This window comes from Cupressus sempervirens, chromosome 7 (genome assembly GCF_028749045.1).
Source record: "Cupressus sempervirens isolate cs-2001-9-10 chromosome 7, ASM2874904v1, whole genome shotgun sequence".
Classification (NCBI taxonomy): Eukaryota; Viridiplantae; Streptophyta; class Pinopsida; order Cupressales; family Cupressaceae; genus Cupressus; species Cupressus sempervirens.
In genome coordinates this window covers 933,884,215-933,907,696 of record NC_143124.1, presented here as the reverse complement: position 1 = coordinate 933,907,696, position 23,482 = coordinate 933,884,215, and the positions used below count along the sequence as shown (strand labels likewise).

Below are 23,482 nucleotides of genomic sequence, written 5' to 3'. Positions count from 1 at the left end.
TTCTACTCCATTTCCAGCAAGGACATAGCCATTACTAATGAAGGTCAAGCCAGGGAACGGCGTACATCATTACCATAGTGAGGCTTGGACAGGAAAGAAAACGTGACTATAAACACTTGAAACACGTCCTGGATATGTGTCTACGCCCATGTTGTTAAGAGGGGACTGCAAACAGGATGGTAAAGTTTGTGTGAGCCGCCGTCAACATGCTCTAGCCATGAATACAAGTCGGGTACAGTGTTTGAGTGGTGGAAACTATCGGGTGGAGGTATTTTGCTCAACGTGATTCACAGGGACTATCTCATATATTCACAGGTTCAAAAAATTAGTGGTTAATCGCTATCATTGGTGGGTGCTAGTCATCTTCACACAGATTCGAACCTCAACTCCTCCAGCAGTTAAAAAAAACACGGGTCTATCATCCTTAACGTTTTGCATAAACTTGAACGTTTTGCTGTTGATACATTCTAATATACTAAGGTCGACTGTTACTCACATTGTGGAGAAGTGAATAAAATAATGCAAATCTCAGTTCGGATATTATTGTGAATTTTCTTTGAGTTGTTAATGTGATGCAGTCACCGGTTCTGAGTTAGTAGAATTTCTGAGCAGTGGTGAGTGAATTGAAACTATAATCTTTGTTAGAAAAAATATGATATTCATGGCACTTTGATAACAGATTTCCAAATATAAATTCGGAACTTGTGTTGAGATGGTAGTTTCCTTTAATTGCTAAGTAGAGAGGTATATTCAAATTGTTTTTAAATTGCTTGACAAAATTCCTTTAACAGTAAAAATACATCCAAATACATCATTGATTTCTAAACTCACGTTCAGATTAGCACATTGGTATAGTGATATTAAGGTTACCTCAGAAGGTCTGTGAACTGTTAGACAAAATTATATCTCAATTATTCAGTTACCTATTGATAAAAAGAAATAAAAGGGGTTATAGAACATTACAGATAAGCCAAAGATACAAACGGTTGCCAACAAGGTTGAAGTGATACAGAATGATTGATGGAACTTGAAGTGCTTGCTGGAAAAAGCTCCCTTGTAACATCAGTGATTGAAAATGAACTTTGTTTCCATGTGATCTTGGCACTATGTAGTGGAGTTCAAGACTTACAACAGCATCAGACCAGATTACATACAAACAGGGTTGAATGTTGCACTAACAGAATTGTGAATGACAGGGTGGTAGACAGAAGTTTTGTTGCCAATAGGCATGACTAGCTGGAACCAGGGTAACGTGACTCGCAACGAGTCACGTGAGTCGCGCGAGATAGCGAGCTGCGCTGACCTAGCCGAGTCATAATGACTCGTGACCCGCGAGCAGCGAGTCACGGGGTGTGACTCGCGAGTCAGAGTGACTCACCTGACCCGGCGGAGCTTGACCCGACCGCGGCAAGTAAAAATTTGACCATTAAAAATATAGTTTTTTCCAACTTTTTTTAATGTTTTTTTTTTTACATTTCTCACTCATATAACCCTAAAAGGGCTCCCATAACAATCTATAGTGAAAAGAAGAAAGAGAGAGAGAGAGAGGTAGAAGAGAAATAGAGTTTTCTTGTTTTGCAACCAGCTGAAAGGAGGAGGAGAAAAGCTTGCATTTGTGACATTGGAACTTGCATTTAGATCATCAAGAAGTTTATAAGAGCTCTTCTCAACACTTCCCAAAGCATTTGAAAGAGGTAAGACTTGATTCTTTAGATTTTGATGATTTTTTTGTCTATGCTTATGGGTTTTTTGCATGAATTTTTTTTGTTTGTTTATGAGTTTTTTTATAACTTTAGATCTTCATAAAATGCAATGCTAAAATGGTAATATTTGGTCTAAAATGTCTTATTGCAGCAACCTTTACCTTTTTCCTTAATTAAATCATAATGGCTTCAGGAGGTAAAAAACCCAAGCTCTCTAAAGGCAACGAAAAAGATGAGTGTTGGAAGTTCACCATAGAATTTCCGAGTAGAAAGAGAACTCAAGCAAAATGCCTATTTAGCAAAACCATTAATAGCGGGGGGATAAATAGATTAAAATACCATATTGTTGGCTTACGTGGTCATGATATTGAGCCTTGTGGAGTTGCAACTGTTGAGGCTCAACGTTTTTGTTATGTAGCCTTGAAAAAATATGAATAAGAAAAAAAATTGAAAAAAAAACAATTAGAAGAGTTAGCTTTGATTGGTTCTAGTTCCCTTCCACGCTCATCTGCAAATGTTTCTGAGTCAGTAGGTTGTGTTGGAGAAGGTTCTTCCCGTCCCCCCTATCGTCCTAGTGCTTCTGTTGCTCGTGCTTCTTCTACATCTATTCCTTGCACTTCTAGTGATGCTCCTGCTGCTGCCCCTTCTAGTAGTGGTGCTCTTCTTCGTCCTAAAGTAAGAAAATCTAGTAAGTTGGACAACTTTTTTGTACCGCGTACCACTCCTGGTGCACAACCCTCACTTGAGAGCACGGGCTGGAATAGGGAGATACATGAAGCTGGAGTAAGAGCAATTTGCAAGTTTTGATTTTTCTGCGACATTCCATTTATAGCAGCCAGGTACTTCAAGTTTTCAACTTCATTTATATTTGATTGTTTTACGTTTGAAGTTTTAAAATTTATATTCAATTTTATACTTTTAACTTGATATTTGAAAATTTGAAATATGCTAATTAAAATGTTTTTATAAATGTAATAGGACTCTTTATTGGCAGGGGATGATTGATGCAGTTTCCATCTGTGGTGCAGGGTTCAAAGCCCCCACTGAAGATGAGTTGAGTGACCCCCTCTTGCTAGATATGGTTGAGGAGATGAAACTTGAGTTGGAGGACCACAAAAAGATTTGGAGCCAAAAGGGGTGTACCATCATGATAGATAGGAGGTCCAGAACCCTCCTAAATTTTCTTGTTTCTAGCGGAGGGAATTCATCATGCTCTACTTTTTGAAGTCTAAAATTTAATGTATACTATTATTGAATAACAAAAATTTTGTTTTATTGAGTATTGATTTTTGAATGATAATTATTTTGTTTAATTTTCACTTTCAGGATCCACCATGTTTTTGAGGTCCATAGATGCTTCCTCATGTGTGAAAAATGCAAAATTCTTATGTGAGACTATTGAGGTCATAAGGGAGGTGAGGGAAGACAATGTTGTCCAAGTGGTGACAGATAATGCAGCTAATTATGTTGTTGCAAGTAAAATTTTAACTTCTAACTCTCTAAGTTTTACTTCTAAAAAATTTGTTTTAGTTTTTCATTAAATTTTGAAAATTAAAAATTTTTTAATACATCAAAAATTTTCATTGTTTACTAACTAATTTTAAATTGTTGCAGGAAAACTATTGATGGAGAGACACCCAAAAATCTTTTGGACTCCATGTGCGGCCCATTGCATCGACCTCATGTTAGAGGATATTGGCAAGCTTGTGTGGGTGAAATCATGTGTTACCAAGGCCAAAAATCTTTGTAAGTTCATCTATAATCATGCCTTGGTCTTCAGCACTATGAGGAAATACACGAAGGGAAAAGAGTTGGCTCGTCCTGGTATCACAAGATTTGCCTCTAACTTTATCACACTAAAATCCTTGTTGAGTTCAAGGTTAGAGTTGAGGTGCATGTTTGTTGGTCCAGAATGGAGTTCCTCCTCCTTTGCGAGCAGCCCTGTAGGGATAGATGCAACAAAATGCATTTATGATGATGATGATTTTTGGGAGCCATGTTCGAAGATTGTGGAGGTAATTTAAATTTTAAATTTTAAATTTTAAAAGCTTAAGTCTTAAAATTTTATAAATTAATTTGTCTCATACATATTTTTGTTTTATTTTCATTGTGCAACTTTGCAAAGTTTCATCATTCACTAAATTGTTTTTTTGTTTAATTGTTGTGTAGATCACCGAGCCCCTTGTAGCCCTCCTACGAGTTGCTGATGGCGAGAAGCCCTCTATGGGCTACATTTATGAGGGCATGGATAGGGTCAAGGAGACTATTAAGGCCAAATATGTAGGAGTTGAGGAAAACTATGGCCCTATTTGGGACATAATTGATAGGAGATGGCAAAATCAGCTTCATAAGCCCATCCACGCAACAGCCTATTACCTCAATCCGGCATACTGTTTCCTTGATGATTTCAAGGTAGATGAGGAGGTTCTTAGTGGCCTATACACAGTGGTATCGAAGATGTCCCCTAATCCCACAGATATATTGCTTGAGATGGATGCCTATAATAATGCATCAGGGCCCATTTTTTCAAGTCAAATTTGCAAAGAAGGTCGTACAAAATTGCAGCCAGGTAAAGATTGCAACTTAAGCCTTATACAATCTAGTTTCTAAATTTCTAGCTTTAAACTTAAAGTTCAAATTTTGAAATGAGACTAATATTTTTTTGTTTTCCTTTTTTCAAAATTCAGATAGACTGGCAAATGTTTGGGCCTTCAACCAAAAACCTTCAGCAAATCGCCATCCACATTTTGAGCCAGCCAAGTAGCGCTTCTGGATGTGAGCGCAACTGGAGCATGTTCGAGTACATCCACTCGAAGAGGCATAACAGGTTGTCTGTGCAGAAAATGAATAGTCTAGTCTTTGTGCACTACAACCTACGCATTAGGATTAGGGAGATTTTGGATAGTGACACCTCTCTGATTACTCTAGAGGAGGTTGATCCAGAGTCTAATTGGATCACTGAGGCTACTGATCCTGTCTTTGATGATGAGGACCTACAGTGGCTTGACCAGGCAGATAGAGAGGGCCAGGCTGAGGCTGTGGCTATGGCAGCAGAGGTTCAGAGAGCTCCAGTTGTTCCTAGTGGCACCTCACAGACATTGGCAGAGCCAGAGGCAGAGAGTACAATTGATCCTAGAGGCACCTCACGAGTTGATGCTATGGCTACTGAGACATCCAGGACCTACCTTAGACGCCTTACTAAGAGGCATTTTATAGATTATGCTGAGCCTGAGCCTGAGGTTGAGGCTGAGGTTGGGGATGAGGATGACGATGACGATGATGATGAGGATGATGATGAGGATGAGCTTGAGGATGAGGATGATGATGACTCCGATTAAGAGCCATAGCTGTAGACTTATAGTCTTGTTTTAACTTTTTGTTTAATAGTAACTTAATATATGATCAGCATTTGGAACATTTGAATTTGATGATGACTATTGAATCTTGATGTGTTGGATTTTATAATGCATAAATGATAATACATATACATTTTGATGGTTTGCATGGATTTATCTTAGTTTGACTTTAATTACTAGTAATATAGTATTTACTTTTAGCAATTTACCTTTGTAAGTTTGTAACTTGTAGTATTGTACATATGTAATCAATGTTTGACTTTTAAGTTTTAAGTTTTTTACTTTAAGTATGTGGCATGTGCATTATGATCAAATTATCTTCTATTTAATGATGTTATTGTGTCCTTATGCTTTATTCAATAATGGGTGCATGGAATGTTCTTTAAATCTTAAAAAATCTCAAAATTTTGAAGTTTTTTCAATTTGCCGAGTCACCACCGAGCCAGGTCACGAGTCAGAGCCGAGTCACGAGTCAAGTTACCCTTGCCGAGTCCGAGCCGAGTCCGAGTCTCGTTACACTGTCTGGAATAGTTCTTAAAGAATACTGGCATTGTTACAAATAGTTGTCTTTCCTGAAGACAGTGAAAACAACTAAAGGTTTTAACTAGGAGGGCGAGAAATCCGTCAGTTAAACAAGTTCACTGTGGGTTGATCGTGGATGTTGGTACATATTGTAGAGACCTCTATTGTAAGTAGATTTACTTTCATTGGTCACCATTTGAAGCTAAGATTAAGTAGTTTGTGGGTTCTTCCCTTCCTTAATCAATCCAGTTCATTCCTGTGTTTGGGTTGTAGTTAACATCAGCTAGACAAAATTACAAATGGAGAAAATATATGGCTAAAAAAAGGTCAAGAAAGACATTGTTAAGTTGCAACAGCAGTTAGACCAAAATTTCCAATCCGATATGAGGACTGAAATAATGCACATATATGATGAATACAACAAATTTCCTCCACAAATTCGGAAAGAATTGCCTTTCATGGACTATGTTGACTTTCCACTAGAGCTGCAAAACAAGATGGATATGATAAGAAACAAGTGCTATGATTTGGCTCAAGATCTCCTTGCAAAGGACAGTTACAGAAAATTGCATAAGGAAGACATTAATCAACTTGATAGTAGTACTGAAAAAGAAGAGCAACCTTCGGATGATAATATGCAAAATACTGCTACTGACACAAGTACACTAGCAAGAAATTGGGGGGCAAAAGTATCTTATGGAGATGTTTACACTAGTCCTTCTGATGAGCATGTTCCATCTAGAAGAGTTGACCAACCCGCCAACGTTGTGAACTCCCCATCTTGGGTAGACATGGAAAATACCAGCATCTTATTTGGGGACATGAAAATTAACCTGGATGAATTTTACGATGATAATAGGCTGAAAATTATGTCAAGTTTTGAGGAGGAGCAAATGGACCGCATTGTTGGCAGGATAGTTGATTTAGCACACATTGAGTTAGAGGATATATCTGAAAATGTTGTTCCCCTAGATGATGAAAAATCAAAAAACTCTATGAAGAACAACCCACTTGTGTTTGAGGGAGATGGTCAAAAACCATTATCACTCCTTGACTTATTGGATATGCTTTTGGTCAAACAAGGCAAGATTGTCCAAGTGTTGACGAGGATGGATGATTCTTCCAATTTAATTGAGGATCTCATGCGGAAGATTGTGATAGAAGAGAGACAGGGGAATGTATGTGGTGTCACAAGTACTCTTTTACATACCATTTTTGAAACTTTGAAAATGATAAAATATGAGTACTTGCAACTATTATGGATAAAGATCTAGCAATAAAATTTGGAAGGGACAAGGAGAGTGAAGTAGATGAGCTATGTCTTCAATTGAGCTTAACACATTATTCCATCCACAAAGCTGAAAGTCAAACAAGTGGGGCAGCCACTTATGAAGAAGATGACAGTGGTTCACACGCACAAAAAATCACGCAAATCATTGAAAGAATTCATAAAGTGGGTAGATGTGAAGGCAAGCAATGCGATTCAATCATGTATTTCTCATTTGAGACTATCTATGGTGAGAAAAAATTTATGAATCAGCAAGTTGATAAGACTGAAAATTCTGATTTTTATGACAGCAGCTGTACATTTTCACAGGAGGACATGGTTAGTGATACAAGTGAGGATAATTCAGAGTTTTCAGCTACTGGTGAACCATCCTTTAATAAAGACTTTGACATAAGCGAGAGTACTTATGGTGGAATAGGAAGTTTAGATTTATCCTTAGCATGTTCTGAGGAAATCTTCAGCTTGCCCAGAGTTATATCACCTAGTTCTTATGAGATGGCCACGGCCTACTTGTTGACTGGTGATTTTTCTTGTTGGTATATTTCCCTTATCAGTGATTTGCCTGTGTATGTTGGTGATATTTTCGCTGATTCTATTTGGCCTTCAAAGGTCAACGAGTTACTTGCAGGTGAGTGGAGAGATCACACATTACCCTACACTCCACATGAGGTGTCTACATTTTTTATTCAGCAGGGTATTGAAGGTAGTGTTAGCACTCATGATGTTGGTGATTCACCAACCACTCTTTCATTCACCCAAGATCGTAATGTTTGGGAAGTCGAGGATTCAAGTGTTAATAGTGTCTTACATCTGGCGGATTATGTTGTGTTGCTACACAAACACATGATTATGATCTGTGTGTTTCAGCTTTCTGACAAATCAAAGTTCCAGAGATTAGGACTACTCCTCTTTCACCAGAGTGTTATGGCGGTGGAGTCGGATTGGCCGAATCTATCATTAACATCGGAACAGATATTACAGGAGTGGTACAGTGGTACAATGGTGTAGGTATTACAAGAACTGGTCAATGGTATCTCAGACAGAGCACAGGTCCTCACTTGGGATCCAGGTGGAGCATCCTAGGTTTTGCCTTTAGTCAGGGCACTAGATGGAGAGTTTGGTTGCTATCTTCTTGGAGTGGATATGGGTATATTGATGGGCCCCCATCTTCACTTGACACTAGAGGCTCACAGAGTCACTCATGGAGTGAGGTTTTCATCCTGATTGACTGTATTGGCACACAAGGCAGCAGTGCATGGCAGTTGGTGTCCCTTTATGGTGAGACGTGGGATCTTAGCATTCAATTATTTGGCACAATGAATCCTATTGTACCGTTTCACCATTCTAAGTTTGGGAAGATGCATGCCAAGGTACATCAACTGAGGAGTAGAACTTCATTTTCGAGACGAGTATGAGATCCTGGCATTTGATTTCTACAGGTATGAGCGGATTGCTTGAGGGCAAGCAATCTTTGAGAGGGGAGGCTTTGTAATGTCCCCTTTTTCTGGGACATTATAATTTTGTGTGGCCAGCTCACTTCGCCTAAGTTTCGGGGGCGAAAAGGTTCTTTACGGGGTTTAGTTCGAGATTTGGCCTAGACATTTCCAGTTCCAGACCCATCAGAGCAGTTTTGGCAGGTTGTCCAGATGCTTGCTATTTTTAGTAAGTAATCAGAGCTCAGTATTTTCGGTACCTCAATGCAGGGTTGGAAGCATCTCGCCGAGAGCTTTCCAACGAGCTATTGCACATGCTTATCAGAGTTCATTTGGTCAGTTATTTTAATTCCTGATGACTATATGGTTTACTGACTAAGTGACTATTAAAGTTCATTTAACTTGTCACTTTATTTAAAAAGGTACTATGTTCACTTAAGTGACTAAAGAACAAAAAAGGTGCTTTATCCCACATTGCTTGAATGAGCGTGCTTCACATTGGGAAAAGTAATAAAGGTACAACAAACTCCACATGAGAGGATATATAAAGAATATAACATTCAAAACAAATATTAATTTGGGAGCTGGAAATAGTTGCTGGTTATTTCTTCTAGGACGCAAACCCTTGAAGAATCTTTGAAGGTTGGACGCAAACCTAGACTTCTTACAGGTTTATTTATATTTCCAATCTAACTGTTACTTCTGTGTATAAGATTGGATTACTTGGATTGTTGCATGTTATTGTATTGTTGTTGTAAAAAACAGTAACATTACTTGACAACTATGTGTTAATTCTTGATTTATGTACATATTTTTGAAAATTGAAGGAAATAAACGAACTTTTCTGAGTTTTCTTGTATTCAAATCTGCTGGTTACAAAACGATTTAAGTTCTGGAATTTATATGGAATATTGGTTTTCTTTTCGGTTTTGAATCTGCTAATAAAATGAATAAATAAATTATAATATGATTTATTATTCAATTAAATATACAAAATGATATACTAATTAATATAATATAATATTATCTAAATAGTACAATATGATGTTATATAATCATTTATAGAAATATGATATTATCATCTCATGATAATAATAATAATAATTTAGAAGAAGAATACAGAACATATGTTTAATGAATAGATGAATATAAATTGTGAATGATAATAAATAAAGTTGCAAATAATAATAACTAAAATAATAAATAATAAGAGAAAGATTAAATAAAATAATATTAAATTTAAATATAACAAACATTAAAATATTAAAATAAAAATTTTACCATCAAAAGACACGATGATTGAAGTCAGAAATATAAAATGGAGAAAAAAAGACCGAAATATGGAAGGAATAAGAAAGGGGGAGAAAGCAAAAAAAAGGCAGCCAAGCATAACTTAGAACCAATACAGTTACACAAAAGACAAAAGACAACATTGACCAGAAAAAGACAAGGATAACTGGTCAATGCTGGAAAGGTCCAGTACAGTGAGCAGTAAAACTATCCAATCAACATTTAATATGCAGATCATAAATTCAATCCATTTCTTTCACCATCGAAGAACATTGCATCATATTATAACTGCCAGTCATCAACCACTCACCAATCAGGGAAGTTACAAACGTTGAAAGAGAAGACTAACAAAGTTATCACAGCCGATATAAAGGAATCAGTCTATAAGAGAGAGAACATAGTGGATATACAGGAAGATAAACATTATTGGAAGAGATACGAATCAGAAAATGCAGGGCAAGAAATAAGAAATAGAGTGACAACTCACAGTCAACTATGTATTTCTAATAAATAATTATTCACTTACAAGTTGTATTAGAGTTCAACAGTATATATTGGTGAATTAATATAGTTCAACATAGGTATACAAGCATGTTACTGGCCCGTTTGGTTGCTGGAATACCACGGGAATAGGTTATGAAAATTAGAATACGTTTTTAATTATTTGTTTGGTTGGCGGAATTGGAATGGAGAATAGGATTACATATTCCCATTATAGCCCAAAATGAGCTTTTATCTAAATCCCAAAAGTACTTGTAATTGGAATGGCCCCTTCCTATTCTCATTCTCATTCTCATTCTCATGTGTTGAGAATGGGTCTCTGTCCGCCATTTCTCTGCTGCTCAGTAAGGATTTCCTGCTGGTACCTGGTCAATCTTTTTTTTTTTTGGTTAATCTTTGCCTTATTATCTCTGCCCTATTTCTTCCGGCTGTAAGATTATTTGCATAGCGGATCGTCATCTTTGATGAGATCTGCAACACTGAGGTCGGCTACGGCAGCTTCGATGAAATCAACACCGGAATCATTGCAGAGGATGTAAATGCCTCTGTTGATTGGACTTGTTAGCCAGCCGGCAAGTGGATAGAATTTTATGAGCAGCCAGGAAAGCGTTTTGGCAAGACACTCTACTTGAGAGGAGATATTGGTAGCCGCGGGGATTTGAATGTAGCGGACTAGGAGCAATGCTAAGTCTGAGGGCATGAGTTTTATCTGTTGGGGTTCAGATGGAGTTGCTGAATATACAGTGCACTTTCATAAAACAAGAGGAGCTCTCCTTTCTCATGACACCATCCCAACAGCTGCACCAAATTCTTATCTGCTGAACATCATCACAGTGGCTTCTTATCTGCTGATCCATCTGCTTTGTTACTCGCTTCCTCCTAATTTTGTACAACCAAACAAACATATTCTCAAACAAATTCCAGTTGAACCAAACGAGACTGGAATACATATTTCCCATTCCCATTCCCCATTTCTATACCCATTCTCATTTTCAATTCTAATACTCAATTTGTTGCCTGCAACCAAATGGGCCCTAAGAGAAGACACCCAAAAACAACAGTATTCACATTAAGAAGACTCATCGTACAGGATTGACTCACAAATGTATCTGACATCATCATCTTAGCATCAAATGGAAGAGACCATGAAGAATAACTTTGGATGTTTATCAACAACAAAGCAACCATTGTCTACCAGCGATTGAAGATCTCTAAAACAAACAATCAGTAAGCTCATGCCAACATTCCCATATCAGTTACGAACAGATTGTGTGTAAGACAATACTCTTATTGATTGAAGAGTCACAACTCTTAACAATGCATTCCATAGGAGGAATATAAGAGATAGATAAGGAGATATAACAAATAGCGATCAAGTCACCTTAAGCAGTCGGTGGATAAGAAAGATAGAACAGAAATTACAAAAAATGTCAGTAAAGGAAAGATAAGATATAAGATATGAATAGTGAACAGAATACCCAGCCAAGAGTAAAGGATATAGGCTTAACAATAAAGAATAAAAACCAACATAATATCAAACACATAAGACAAGCAAGCACTAACATCATAAGACAAGGACACTAAGCAATGAATAGAGATTGCAGTCACTTAAGTTACAAGATAAGGACTATCAACGAATAAACAGTGATAAGTCAGACTAGTAATGACAGTTCCAGTTCTCTTGTAAATTAAGTTCTTCATTGAAAGAGAAGGTATCGAAAGGGAAAACATAGACAAGATAAAATACAAGAGATTCAAGAGCAAGATAGAGAATCATCAGAGATTCATACGCAAAACTAGAGGAGGGGACATTACAGTTATGGAAGATTGTCAAACATATTTTCGCCTTCCCAGATGATATTTGAGAATCTGAGTTTTTAAGAGGATGGCAATGGGTGAAGGAAAGGTGTTTTGGACACATAAGAATGAAGGAGACAAATTATTGAGACCAAAATGTTTCTCTTAGGGTGGTGGATTCTACCACCCCAAGAGGAATTCAGATTCCTCCAATATAGTAAAATTTCACCCCTATGAAGAGGCTTGGTCAAGGGACCAATTTGAAGCAGCTTCCTTAATGAATAATTGAACTTTTAAAACAAGACTTCATCTTTATTAAGTTGGCCTTACAAAGAGAAAATGGATTAAACAAAATGTTTTAATTAGTTTGCTAATACTGAGTCAGCCTTCATGGTGAGGTGCCCTTTCAATTTCAAATTGCCTATGTAATGAGGATGTCATGAGTTCATTTGAACATTATATCACAATAATTTTTACATCTGCTACAGAACACTGAACTCTTTCCTTCTTAAGGTAGCAGGTCGACCTCTCTAACTAAGCGTAAATCATCTTGAGTTCCTTGAAGTGAGGTGGCAGACATCTTGTGAGAGCATGAATGACATCCTCTATCAACCATTAGGAGACAACGCAGCAAACTTGAGCATGAGGCAATTTTATTCCTATAAATCTGAGAGTAAAGGGTGGTAAGGAAAGTAAAATCTGGTTATGACATTCATTGAAGAGATTAGTTATTTTCCCAGATTTTGAGTAGGTCCATTGCAAGTTATAGTATCAAGATTATTTTGAATTGCTAGAAGATAGAGAGACTTAATCACAAATTCAAGAAATCCATTTTTTGTTTGAAAGTAATGTGATTTCAATTTTATGAAATTTTTTTTATTTCTTTCATTTCCTAACCTCAAACTTTTCTTTCCTTTGTTCTGCAAGGTAAATCATACAAGGAGAGGCTTGGAGGGCAAGAAGATATTCAACAGATCAAGTGGAGGACTTCAAGCAAGAGGATGCTTACAGACTTCAAATGAGAAGAAGGATGCGAATCAAGTTGCCCAAGACAAACTTGAAGATGACAATCAAGTTTCAAGTTGCAAGTGCAACCTTGGATCTGAATCTTGGATCGATCTTGGCCCTTTACCGTAAATGAACATCTATCAAGGGCACCTTCTCATTTGTGACAGTTAGCAGCAGAGTTAGAAGCTAGAAAGCTAGTAGAAGGTTAAATTAGATTAAGCTAGGTAAAGGATATTGTAAGAATTATCATGTCAATCCTCCTTTTTCCTATTTTAAGCCTGATAATCCCAATCATATGTATTCCTTACTGATCTTCATTGACGACCAGATTTTTTGTACACCTGGACAAAAGTTTGTACTGACTTACAGCCAGCAGCAGTCACTTTTAGGTTTGTTGCCAAATGTGACTTATCATTAGGTAGATAATTGGTACCAAAAACTGTAATAGTGTAAGAACTAAGAATAAGTCTGTATAACAAAAATATACGAAACATTAGCACTGCTTCTATCAAAAATAACGTCCTCTAATATTTGGAACTAAGTACAGCTTGAAGATATTCCTACTTTATTGAAAAGTGCATTTCATAATTTAAAAACTGTGAATTGTGAGATACTTACACCAGATGCAATGTGCTGATGTGGTGACAAAAAACATATTTATTGTCACCCCAGTTAAAACATAAAAAGCTCTATTTATAATGTTTCATGGGGACCAACTTTTCATCACAAATTACTTGATCCTGGCCATGGAATTACAGCATGCATCTTGCTCAACAACTAAGAAATTTAGAGCAGATCCAACAGAAAGCATTTCAAGTAAAATGAATATTGCTCCCCAAACTCCTGCAAGTGCATATATAGATTCTCTTGAAAAGTGACCAAGTCAAAATTCTGATTGAATTTCCTCAGATGATTAGTACTAATCACACTTGTGATTCTACAATTTTAAGAAATCTAGTCATCGTTGGTTTCAACTCTTGCCTGTACCACTCTTGCCCATGACCCTGATAACATATTTTACATCATCTGTTTTGTTTTTTTCTTGAAGGCTGCTGACCAAGTTATCATAGCAGCTCAGATTAAATGGTCCACCTTTCTTTACAATTCCACGTAAGAGATGAACAGCTTCATCAAGTTTGCCATCACTACAAAGAGCATTGATAGTGGTATCATAAGATGCAGTAATTATATTACATTTCTTGAACATGACAAATACTAGCAATCTCTGTGCTGTGGACGATTTCCCATTCTTACAAAGTTCATCTATGTGTTTATTAAAATCAGGAATGCAACCCTTTTCAAACATCAAATTAAGTCGGTCATAGACTTCTTCCATGTGTCCACGGTCAAGTAGAACCCCCAAAATCAGAGGCATTAGATCCAAATTCTCTTTCACATCCTTCTCCAACATAGTTTTCATAACCCTGCTTGCAGTCTGAAATCTGCCATCCGAAAAGAGACTTTCAATGACAGCACGGAATATCGAAGCACTAGGCAAGTGACCACTATCAATCATCTTATCTAAAACACTTCTAGCTTCTGGAGTCTGTCCCTTCCGCAGATAGCTTTCAATCAAAACATTGTAGGTATCGGCACTTACAGAAAATTCTTTCCTTAGCATTATTTTGAGAAGCTCAAAACCTGCCTCAGGTGTGCCCTCTTGGCAATGACCAAAGATAATGTTTTCAAAAATTGAAGAATTGGGATCTCCTCTTTTAAGCAACTTTCTGAATAGCCCTTCTGCTTTCTGAGTTTTACCTTGTTCACAAAGATGTTTGAGCATGTTACCGTAGGCTATGAACTCAGACCCAACTTTTTCACGATCCGGTAAAACACCTTTCTGCAAAAGATCATCTAAGATCTCAATTGATTTATCAATTTTTTCTCTCTTGAAAAGACCAATAATCAGCACATTATAGGTGGCATAATCAGCCACAATGCTTAAACTGGACATATGATCAAAAGTCTCTACTGCCCCTTCCATATTGCCTGCCTTGCACTGACCGTTTATCAAAGCATGAAACATTAAAGCACTGGGTTTCATGCCACGTTGCACCATGTCATTCAACAATTTCCGTGCCTCTTTAAATCTTTTAGCCTCGCACAGACATGGAAGCAAAGTAACATATGTAACCTCATCGGCAGTCACTGCTTTACTGACCATCTCCTTAAAATACCTTAAGGCTTTGTCTACAGAGTTCTCTTTACAAAATCCTTTGATCAATGTTGTGTATGTAACCACGTCAGGAGAAATATCCTTCTCCTTCATTCCATTCACCATAGCCAAGGCATCTTCCAATTTCCCAGCCCTACAAAATCCGTCCAGAAGAGTATTGTATGTCACTATCGTAGGAGTAATGCCGGAGCTGATCATATCATTCCAAAATCTTTGAGCAGAACCAAACTTCCCCTTCAGACAAAAACCCCTGATAAGAATATTAAAAGTAAACACATCCGGCTTCAGACCATCCTCCAACATCTTATTGTAATACCTCTTGGCCATGTCAGTCCTACCACTTCTAATCAATGCAGAAAAAAAATTGTTGTATGTCAGAACGGTGGGCTTTACACCCATTTCCCTCATTGTCTTAAATATCTTTACAGACTCCATCACTATTCCATTCTTGCCATAGGACTTAATCAGGCTATTGAAAACAGCATCTTTCCACTCTACTCCCTTATCAGGCATCTGTAACAGAAGGGTCCTAGCAGCACAGATTTTTTTAGCCCTACCAAAGATTTCAAGCATCTTAAAATAGGTCCAATTATCATGTTTGAATCCGTTTCTCTCAGCCCACCTGAAGAAACGAATGGCAAGTTTTGATGTGTTGGCCTTACCCAGAACACCAATGACTGTTTGACGGCTTAAAGTTGGGGCTGCCTTCCACATTTTTGTTTGCAACCTAGGGCTCCAGGGGCCACTATGCATGATTTTGCAAAGAGTTTCAACTGGGCTTTCAGAAGTTTGGGACGTACCTCTACTAATGCGTTTGAGCTTGCCAGTGATGTCTCTTTCCGCTGTTGGTTCCTTGCCTGTCTCTTTTACTGCAAAGTCAGTCAGACCCTCTTGGATATCTGTGTGAATTTCTCTGAGATCCGTTCCAGCTACCTCATTGCTGGTAGGTGTTGTTGATGTGTAACGTAATACAGGTATGCGTGGGGTTTGAATCCTGTAAAATCCGCCGAGCATTCTTGCAGACAGTGAGTGGTAAAGCCGCGTTCTGATGAAGTGCTTGGCAGAAGTCATTTCAGATCTAGTTCCAAGGAAAGACAGTGGGCTAATACGTCCCCTCATGTTTTTAGATCGCTAGCCATGAAATGGTCGGTTTGAGAAGTGGGCAGAGAATGATTTTGTTTTCAGAGGTTTAGGGTTTACTTTGTGACATCATGACTTCCAGATGTTTACTTTGTGACATCATGACTTCCATATGTCTAAATATGTAAGGCCACGTTTGGTTACATGAAGAAGCGGGGCGGAATAGGGTTTCGAGGGCCAAAATCTAGTTATGGAAGAAAAAAGGGGCGTTTGGATCATCAAACGTAGAACTCGGTTTCTGCTTTCTTCTTCTAATTTTGCTCCAAAAATGGAAGAAACATCTTCTAACAAATAGGTGGAAGTTGAAATGAAAACCCGAATTCGGGTTTTTATGAATGGGTTTGAATAAATCGTCGGGTCTGTGAAATCCGCCTTAGGTTTTTGAAAGAGCAAAAGTGCATTGTTGTTTTGTCGCCGCTACTTTGTTGTTGTGCTATGGAAGACGAGGGTTTTTGTGGCTATTGTGGTGTTTGTTGGGTTGTGGCGTTTGTCGTGGTTGTGGTTGGGGTTGGGGTTTCTCTGCTCTGGACGGCAACGGCAGCGGCTTTGAACACAGCTCATTTGTCGTGGATGTGGTTGTGGCTAGGGTTTCTCTACTTTGATCGGCGGCGGCGGCTTTGAACACAGCTCTCTTCTCGCACGCACGGTTCTCTTCTCCCACCCACATTTGCATATTGGATTTTTTGGGGGTTTTTTTTGTTCATTCAAACGGTAACAGTTTGTTGCGGGTCTGCTTAGAAAAATAATTAATATATGCTCAGGAATGAGTTCCAGTATGTGCTCACACCATTACCTCTAATTACCTGTATATATCATAGTTAAAGCTCCGATTTTTTGTACCCATAGCAATGAAATTTACAAGCATATCAATAGCTTTTATCTGTACATAGTTGACCTATACATAGTTTATCATGGTTCTATTTCTATTTGCTATCTACTTAGCAATTTAGTCAATATATGTTGTAACTGTTTGTTTCAAATCTGTTTAGCGAAATAGTCAATATGTGCTCACTAATGAATTCCAATATAGTGTTGTGAGAGATCAATACCAATGAAATGAACAACTAAACTTTGTAATAGTTTCTTGCCAATAATGAGTTCTAGTATAGTGTTGTGAGAGATGAATGCAATACCATTTAATAGAGCCAAGTCGTAAACTTTGTATGGATCAACTATGTATAGATCAATGGCAATTAGGGCTTTTATCTGTACATAATTTATGACATCATAAACTATGTATAGATCAATGCCAATCTTGGCTCTGATCTATACATAGTTCATGCACACACAATTTATGAGGTCATAAACTATGTATAGATCATTGCAATTCCATTAAACACAGCCAAATCATAAACTATGTATAGATCATTGCAAATCCATTAAACACAGCCCAGTCATAAACTATGTATGGATGTACCTAACTATAAGCATTTATGCCTGTGACCCTATTCACATGTTTCAGTTTTGCATTGGGAAAGGGTGGATATTAAATCCGTCCTATATTTATACATGGTAGATCAATGGCAATCATAACTTTTATCTATACCTATACATAGTTCTTGTTTGTATCTGTTATCTACTCAGCAAAACAATCAATATATGTTGTAACAGTTTGTTTCAAATTTACTTAGGAAAACAGTAAATATGTGCTCTGCAATGAGATCAATGCAAATCATGCCAATGAAATGAGCAACTAAACTATGTATACATCAATTATACATAGTTTATGAGGTCATAAACTATGTATAGATCAATATAGAAAGAAACCCTATTCCCACTGCCAACAATGCTCCTTTTCATCTTCTAAAAGACAAGCCTCAGTTTCAACGAACCCGACGGTTTATTAAAACACATTCATAAAAATCCAAATCTAGGTTATAGTTTGTACATGTGTATGTGTACATACATGCACGTGTTTGTACATACATACATGTGTGTACGTGCATACATACATACATACGTGTGTGTACGTATATACATACATACATGTGTGTGTAAGTACATACATGCATACATGTGTGTACGTACAAACATACATACATATGTGTGTACGTACCTACATGCATACATGTGTATGTGTGTACATACATGTGTGTGCACATACATATACGCATACATGTGTGTATACATATAGACAAATGGAATCAATATTATGCTTTCATTGGTATAGATAGATTACATGGAGTAGAATGACACATTATTGTAATTTGTTCATTGTGGGCTTATGATCCTCAATAGTTGGTACTCCTTGTTGTATTTGAATAAATAATTGACTTCTCAATGCAATGAGGCTAGCAAATAATCATGTGGTATCTCGATAGGTGATAGTTGGTACCTCATAACTGATAGTGTTTAAATTGTCCACGTTTTAGGCCATTGATGGATCCTATGGAGACTATAGAGGTTCAAGGAAGCATAGTTAGGAAGACCACATACACCAGCATTCTCACAATTCTTTTTGCTTTTGTTGGCATAGCCAAAGTACTGGTAGCCCGAGAAGGTAATCAAATGGGTAAACGAATAAGAAAAGGAAATTCCTTTTGTAGAGACATTATTCATTCGAATGAGGTGGATTGTCATGATTAGATTCGGATGAGTAGGGCAGCCTTCTTTTCTCTAGCTTGTATTCTCAAGCTGAAAGGAAGCTTGAGAGATACGATCCACTTGAAGTTAGAGGAACAACTAGTGATGTTCCTCCACGCCCTTGGGCACAATCTAAGGAACTGCAAGATTGCCCATAACTTTGGGCACTCAAGAGAGACAATCAGTTGGTACTTCCACAAAGTTTTGACAGCTGTCTTAGCCCTCCACAGAGATTACTTCATACCACCTAGTCCAAGCACTCCTCCTGAAATTAGTGGGAAGGATCGTTTTGAACCATTTTTCAAGGCAAATCACACATTGTTACAAGTTTATTGTCTAGATTGTTGTCCTTATCTTATTATTACTTGAGCATACATTTGATCAGTGTATCATATCCCATAGGATTGCATTGGAGCCATCACTTGAACTCATATTCCAGTGCGAGTCGACGTCGACATACAAGGTAAATATCGTGATAGAAAAGGGAACCTATCGCAAAATGTTATGGGTGTCTGCTCCTTTGATTGTAAGTTTCAGTACTGCCTCACTAGTTGGGAAGGCTTTGTTGTAGATAGCCATGTTCTAGCCTCAGCTCTATCCAGATTAGATCCACTTGTAGTTCCCCCTGGTAAGCCAAATCACATTTTAATATACTCAAGGTTATGCTAAATAGTTCAAGTATTGACAATATACTTTCTTTATGTAGGAAAATATTATCTAGTGGATGTTGGATATCCAAATGCACCTGGATTTCTCACTCCTTATTGGTGTACACGCTACCACTTGAAAGAATGGTCAAGAGAGAACCCAATAAACTCTGCACATGAGTTGTTCAAGCATCGACACTCCTATCTTAGAAATGCAATAGAACGTACGTTTGGTATATTCTGAAGCAGTGTTTTCCAATCTTAAGACATGCAACGTCTTATGATATCATGCCACAATCCTATATTGTTTTAGCATGTTGCATACTTCACAATTTCATTACGATAGAGGATGGCCTTCCATTGGAAGTAGCTATTGAAGAGGAAGATGATCGTGATGGGATAGAGGTACCACTGTTTGAGACATATGGGTTGTCTCAGGAGGATAGAAATGAGTGGGCCCAATTTCGAGAAGATATAGCAAGTAGGATGTGGGAAGATTATAGATCCCAAGAATAAATGGTTTATTAGAAGGCAATGTACTTTATATGATTAAATTGATGTATGCATATACAATGATGGTGTGTGATTTCGTTATTTTGATATCAGTACTTGCTACATTCTAATTAAATAAAAAGAGCATTAACTTTCAATTTCACACCTACTTTATGTACAAAAACTGTTGATCATATCTGCAATACACAATCCAACTTGAAATGTAGATTACACTGTTTTAAATGTAAGAAAGCACGATTATTATACATCTTTGCATTGAGAAAGTACAATAACATGCTTCACAATGGGGCTCGCGACTATTTACCTACCATTGATATCACCATTTTGTCTTGCTGGTAGTTTTTTTGATACTAATGTGTTATCATCAATTATTGCTTAAATGTGTATCATCTAATAGGAGTAGCTTAAATGTCGCCCAACTATTCCTCCTATCTACTGCCTCAAAACCACTCAAACTATCACATGATGTAGTTGAATAATGTTTATCATCTTCAGTTAAATGCTTTCAAGTTTATTAAATGTTAGCCTCATTGCATTAGGATGTATTAAAAAATAATATTTAAAGTTTATCGTCTTCAATTTTAAATGAAATACAGCAAGGAGTACCAAATGATGAAGATCATAAGCCCACTAGTAACAAGAGAATAGCGAATTCACTAAAAATCTTATTTTTCTGATGTTACTCCTTGCTCCATTTAAAGAGTAGTAACTTTCAATTTCAATCGTATGATTACTTTAAATCGTAATACGTTTACCTATTCAATATGTTAGCCTCGTTCCATTATGATGTATTAAAAATTGATATTTAAAGTTTATCACCTTCAAATTTAAATGAAATACAGGAAGGAGTACACAATGGCATATACCGAGCTCATGATGAGCATGGACAGATCTGATCATGTGAACCAGATGTGTTCTCCCATTACTTTGAGTGATATAGATGGATCCCTCACTGCGAGCATCAAATATTCTTCTTCAAAGAAGAAAATGTGGACAAAATTGATGGAACGCAAGTTTCTAGACTTGCTCCTTGAACAAGTTCATCTTAGACGAAAATGGTGAAGGTGGTTTTAAAAAAGAAGCGTGGACTGTGATAGAGAGGACATTCAATGTAGGGATGAACTTGAATCTATCACGAGATCATTTTAAGAATAAGCTAAAAACATGGAAAGTAGGATATAGAGTAATGAAGGACTTGAAAAATACAAGTGGGTTAGCTTAGAATGAAGAAACTCAAACTGTGGATGCTGAGGATTCAGTGTGGGATGAGCTTTTGAAGGTAGGATTATCTTTGTACTCTTTTCATTGAAGAAATTTTCCCTTCTTATTTTAATAATGAAAAACTTACAACCTAATCCATCTAGTAATGCTTATATGTAGAGGAGAGAATTCAAAAATGCAAAAATGTATAAGAGATCACCTTTCCAATATTTCAACGAGTTGGCTATAATTGTCGGCAATGACATTGCTGAAGGGTTCGCAGCTACAACACCCCTTGATGCTGACGAGGGGCACCCTATGAACGATGCATTTCACGTGCTTGATGAGGACGATACCAATTGTGGTACACCTCTTCACAGCCAGCCAAATTTTGATGAAGAGTTATATCATTCCAATCAGTCGAGTGCAAGTGCTAGAGGGAATCCTCCACCATCATCATCAAGGAGGGGAAAGAGGAAGAAGACATCTTTGTCTACATCATTGGATGCGATATGTGAAACTATGAAGGAATTGAAAGATGGCCTCGGTAAGCCTCATATTGTAAAAGTGGATAAATCTGAAGAGGATAATGTTTTGAGTGCTACATATACTACTCTCAAAGTTGTCCCTAAATTGAGTCGAGCACCTTTCGTGAAAGCACATGATACCTTCGTGCTTCAACGTGAAAGAGCCAAAGGGTTCTTGATGATGGATGAGGTGGAGAGAGTGGACTGGATTGCAATGACATTTGGTATGATTTAGCTATTTCAACTACTGACTGGATTGCAATGACATATGTTGCATAATTACTCTGTTCAATGGTTTTGCATTAATCTCTAATAGCACTAAACTGAAACTATATTGATCTCACTTCACTATATTGGAACTCATTATTGAGCACATTTTGACTATTTAATTGGCATCTGAAGTAATTCCTGTTTATGAATTGCCTTTGTTTAATTGTTTTGCATGGATCAGTTAATGAGTTGCCTCTATTTAATGTTTGGCATTGATCAATACATAGTTTAGTTGTTCATTTAATCAACATGATTGGCATTGATCACTACATATTTTTGTTGTTCATTTCATTGGCATGATTTGCTTTGATTAATGGTATTGCATTGATCTCTCACAACACAATACTGGAACTCATTAGTGAGCACATATTAACTATTTTGTTAAACAGATTCTAAACAAACTGTTACAGCATATATTGGACTATTTTGCTAAACAGATTTGAAACAAATAGTTACAACATATATTGACTATTTTGCTAAGTAGATAGCATATAGAAATAGAACCACGATAAACTATGTATAGGTCAACTATGTATAGATAAAGGCCATGATTGCCATTGATCTGCCATGTATACTACATAAATATAGGACAAACATCCATACATAGTTTATGAGTTGGTTGCATTTAATGGTATTGCATTGATCTCTACATAGTTTATGACCTCATAAGTATGTTGAATGATTTTGCATGGATCTATACATACTTGATATATCCATAGTTTAGTTGTTCATTTCATTGGCATGATTAACTTTGATTAATGGTATTGCATTGATCTCTCACGGCACTATACTAGAACTCATTAGTGAGCATATATTGACTATTTTGTTAAATAGATTCTAAACAAACTATTACAGTATATATTGGATTGTTTTGCTAAACAGATTTGAACCATGATAAACTATGTATAGGTCAACTATGTATAGATAAAAGCCATGATTGCCATTGATCTTCCATGTATACTACACAAATATAGGACAGACATCCATACATAGTTTATGAGTTGGCTACGTTTAATGGTATTGCATTGATCTCTACATAGTTTATGACCTCATAAGTATGTTGAATGATTTTGCATTGATCAATACATACTTGATATATCCATAGTTTAGTTGTCCATTTCATTGGCATGATTCACTTTGATTAATGGTATTGCATTGAGCTTTCACAACACTATACTGGAACTCATTAGTGAGCACATATTGACTATTTTGCTAAATAGATTCTAAACAAACTATTACAACGTATATTGACTATTTTGCTAAACAGATTCGAAACAAATAGTTACAACATATATTGACTGTTTTGCTAAGCAAATAGTAGATAGAAATAGAACCATGATATGGCTATTATAATTGGCACTATGATATATACAGGTAATCACATGAGCACATACTGGAATTCATTATTGAGCACATATTGATTATGTATAGATAAAAGCCATGACTACCATTGATCTATACATAGTTGATCCATAAATAGTTAATGACTTGGCTCTATTTAATGGTATTGCATTCATCTCTCACAACA

General features: G+C 36.8%; 2 protein-coding genes across 2 annotated transcripts; one reads left to right on the top strand and one right to left on the bottom strand.

The window, feature by feature from the left end:
- Nucleotides 1-1,706: 1,706 nt before the first annotated feature.
- Nucleotides 1,707-4,313, top strand: LOC149550641 (uncharacterized). The gene is made up of 2 exons (XM_089794495.1): nucleotides 1,707-3,718; nucleotides 3,873-4,313. The coding sequence occupies exons 1-2, from the start codon at nucleotides 3,329-3,331 to the stop codon at nucleotides 4,311-4,313; spliced, it is 831 nt and encodes a 276-aa protein (XP_089650621.1). The 5' UTR covers nucleotides 1,707-3,328.
- Nucleotides 4,314-13,462: 9,149 nt separating this feature from the next.
- On the bottom strand, nucleotides 13,463-16,302 carry LOC149550640 (large ribosomal subunit protein mL102 (rPPR5)-like). The gene has a single exon (XM_089793630.1). It carries the CDS (start codon nucleotides 16,191-16,193, stop codon nucleotides 13,869-13,871), a length of 2,325 nt encoding a protein of 774 aa, XP_089649756.1. The 5' UTR covers nucleotides 16,194-16,302; the 3' UTR covers nucleotides 13,463-13,868.
- Nucleotides 16,303-23,482: the final 7,180 nt, after the last annotated feature.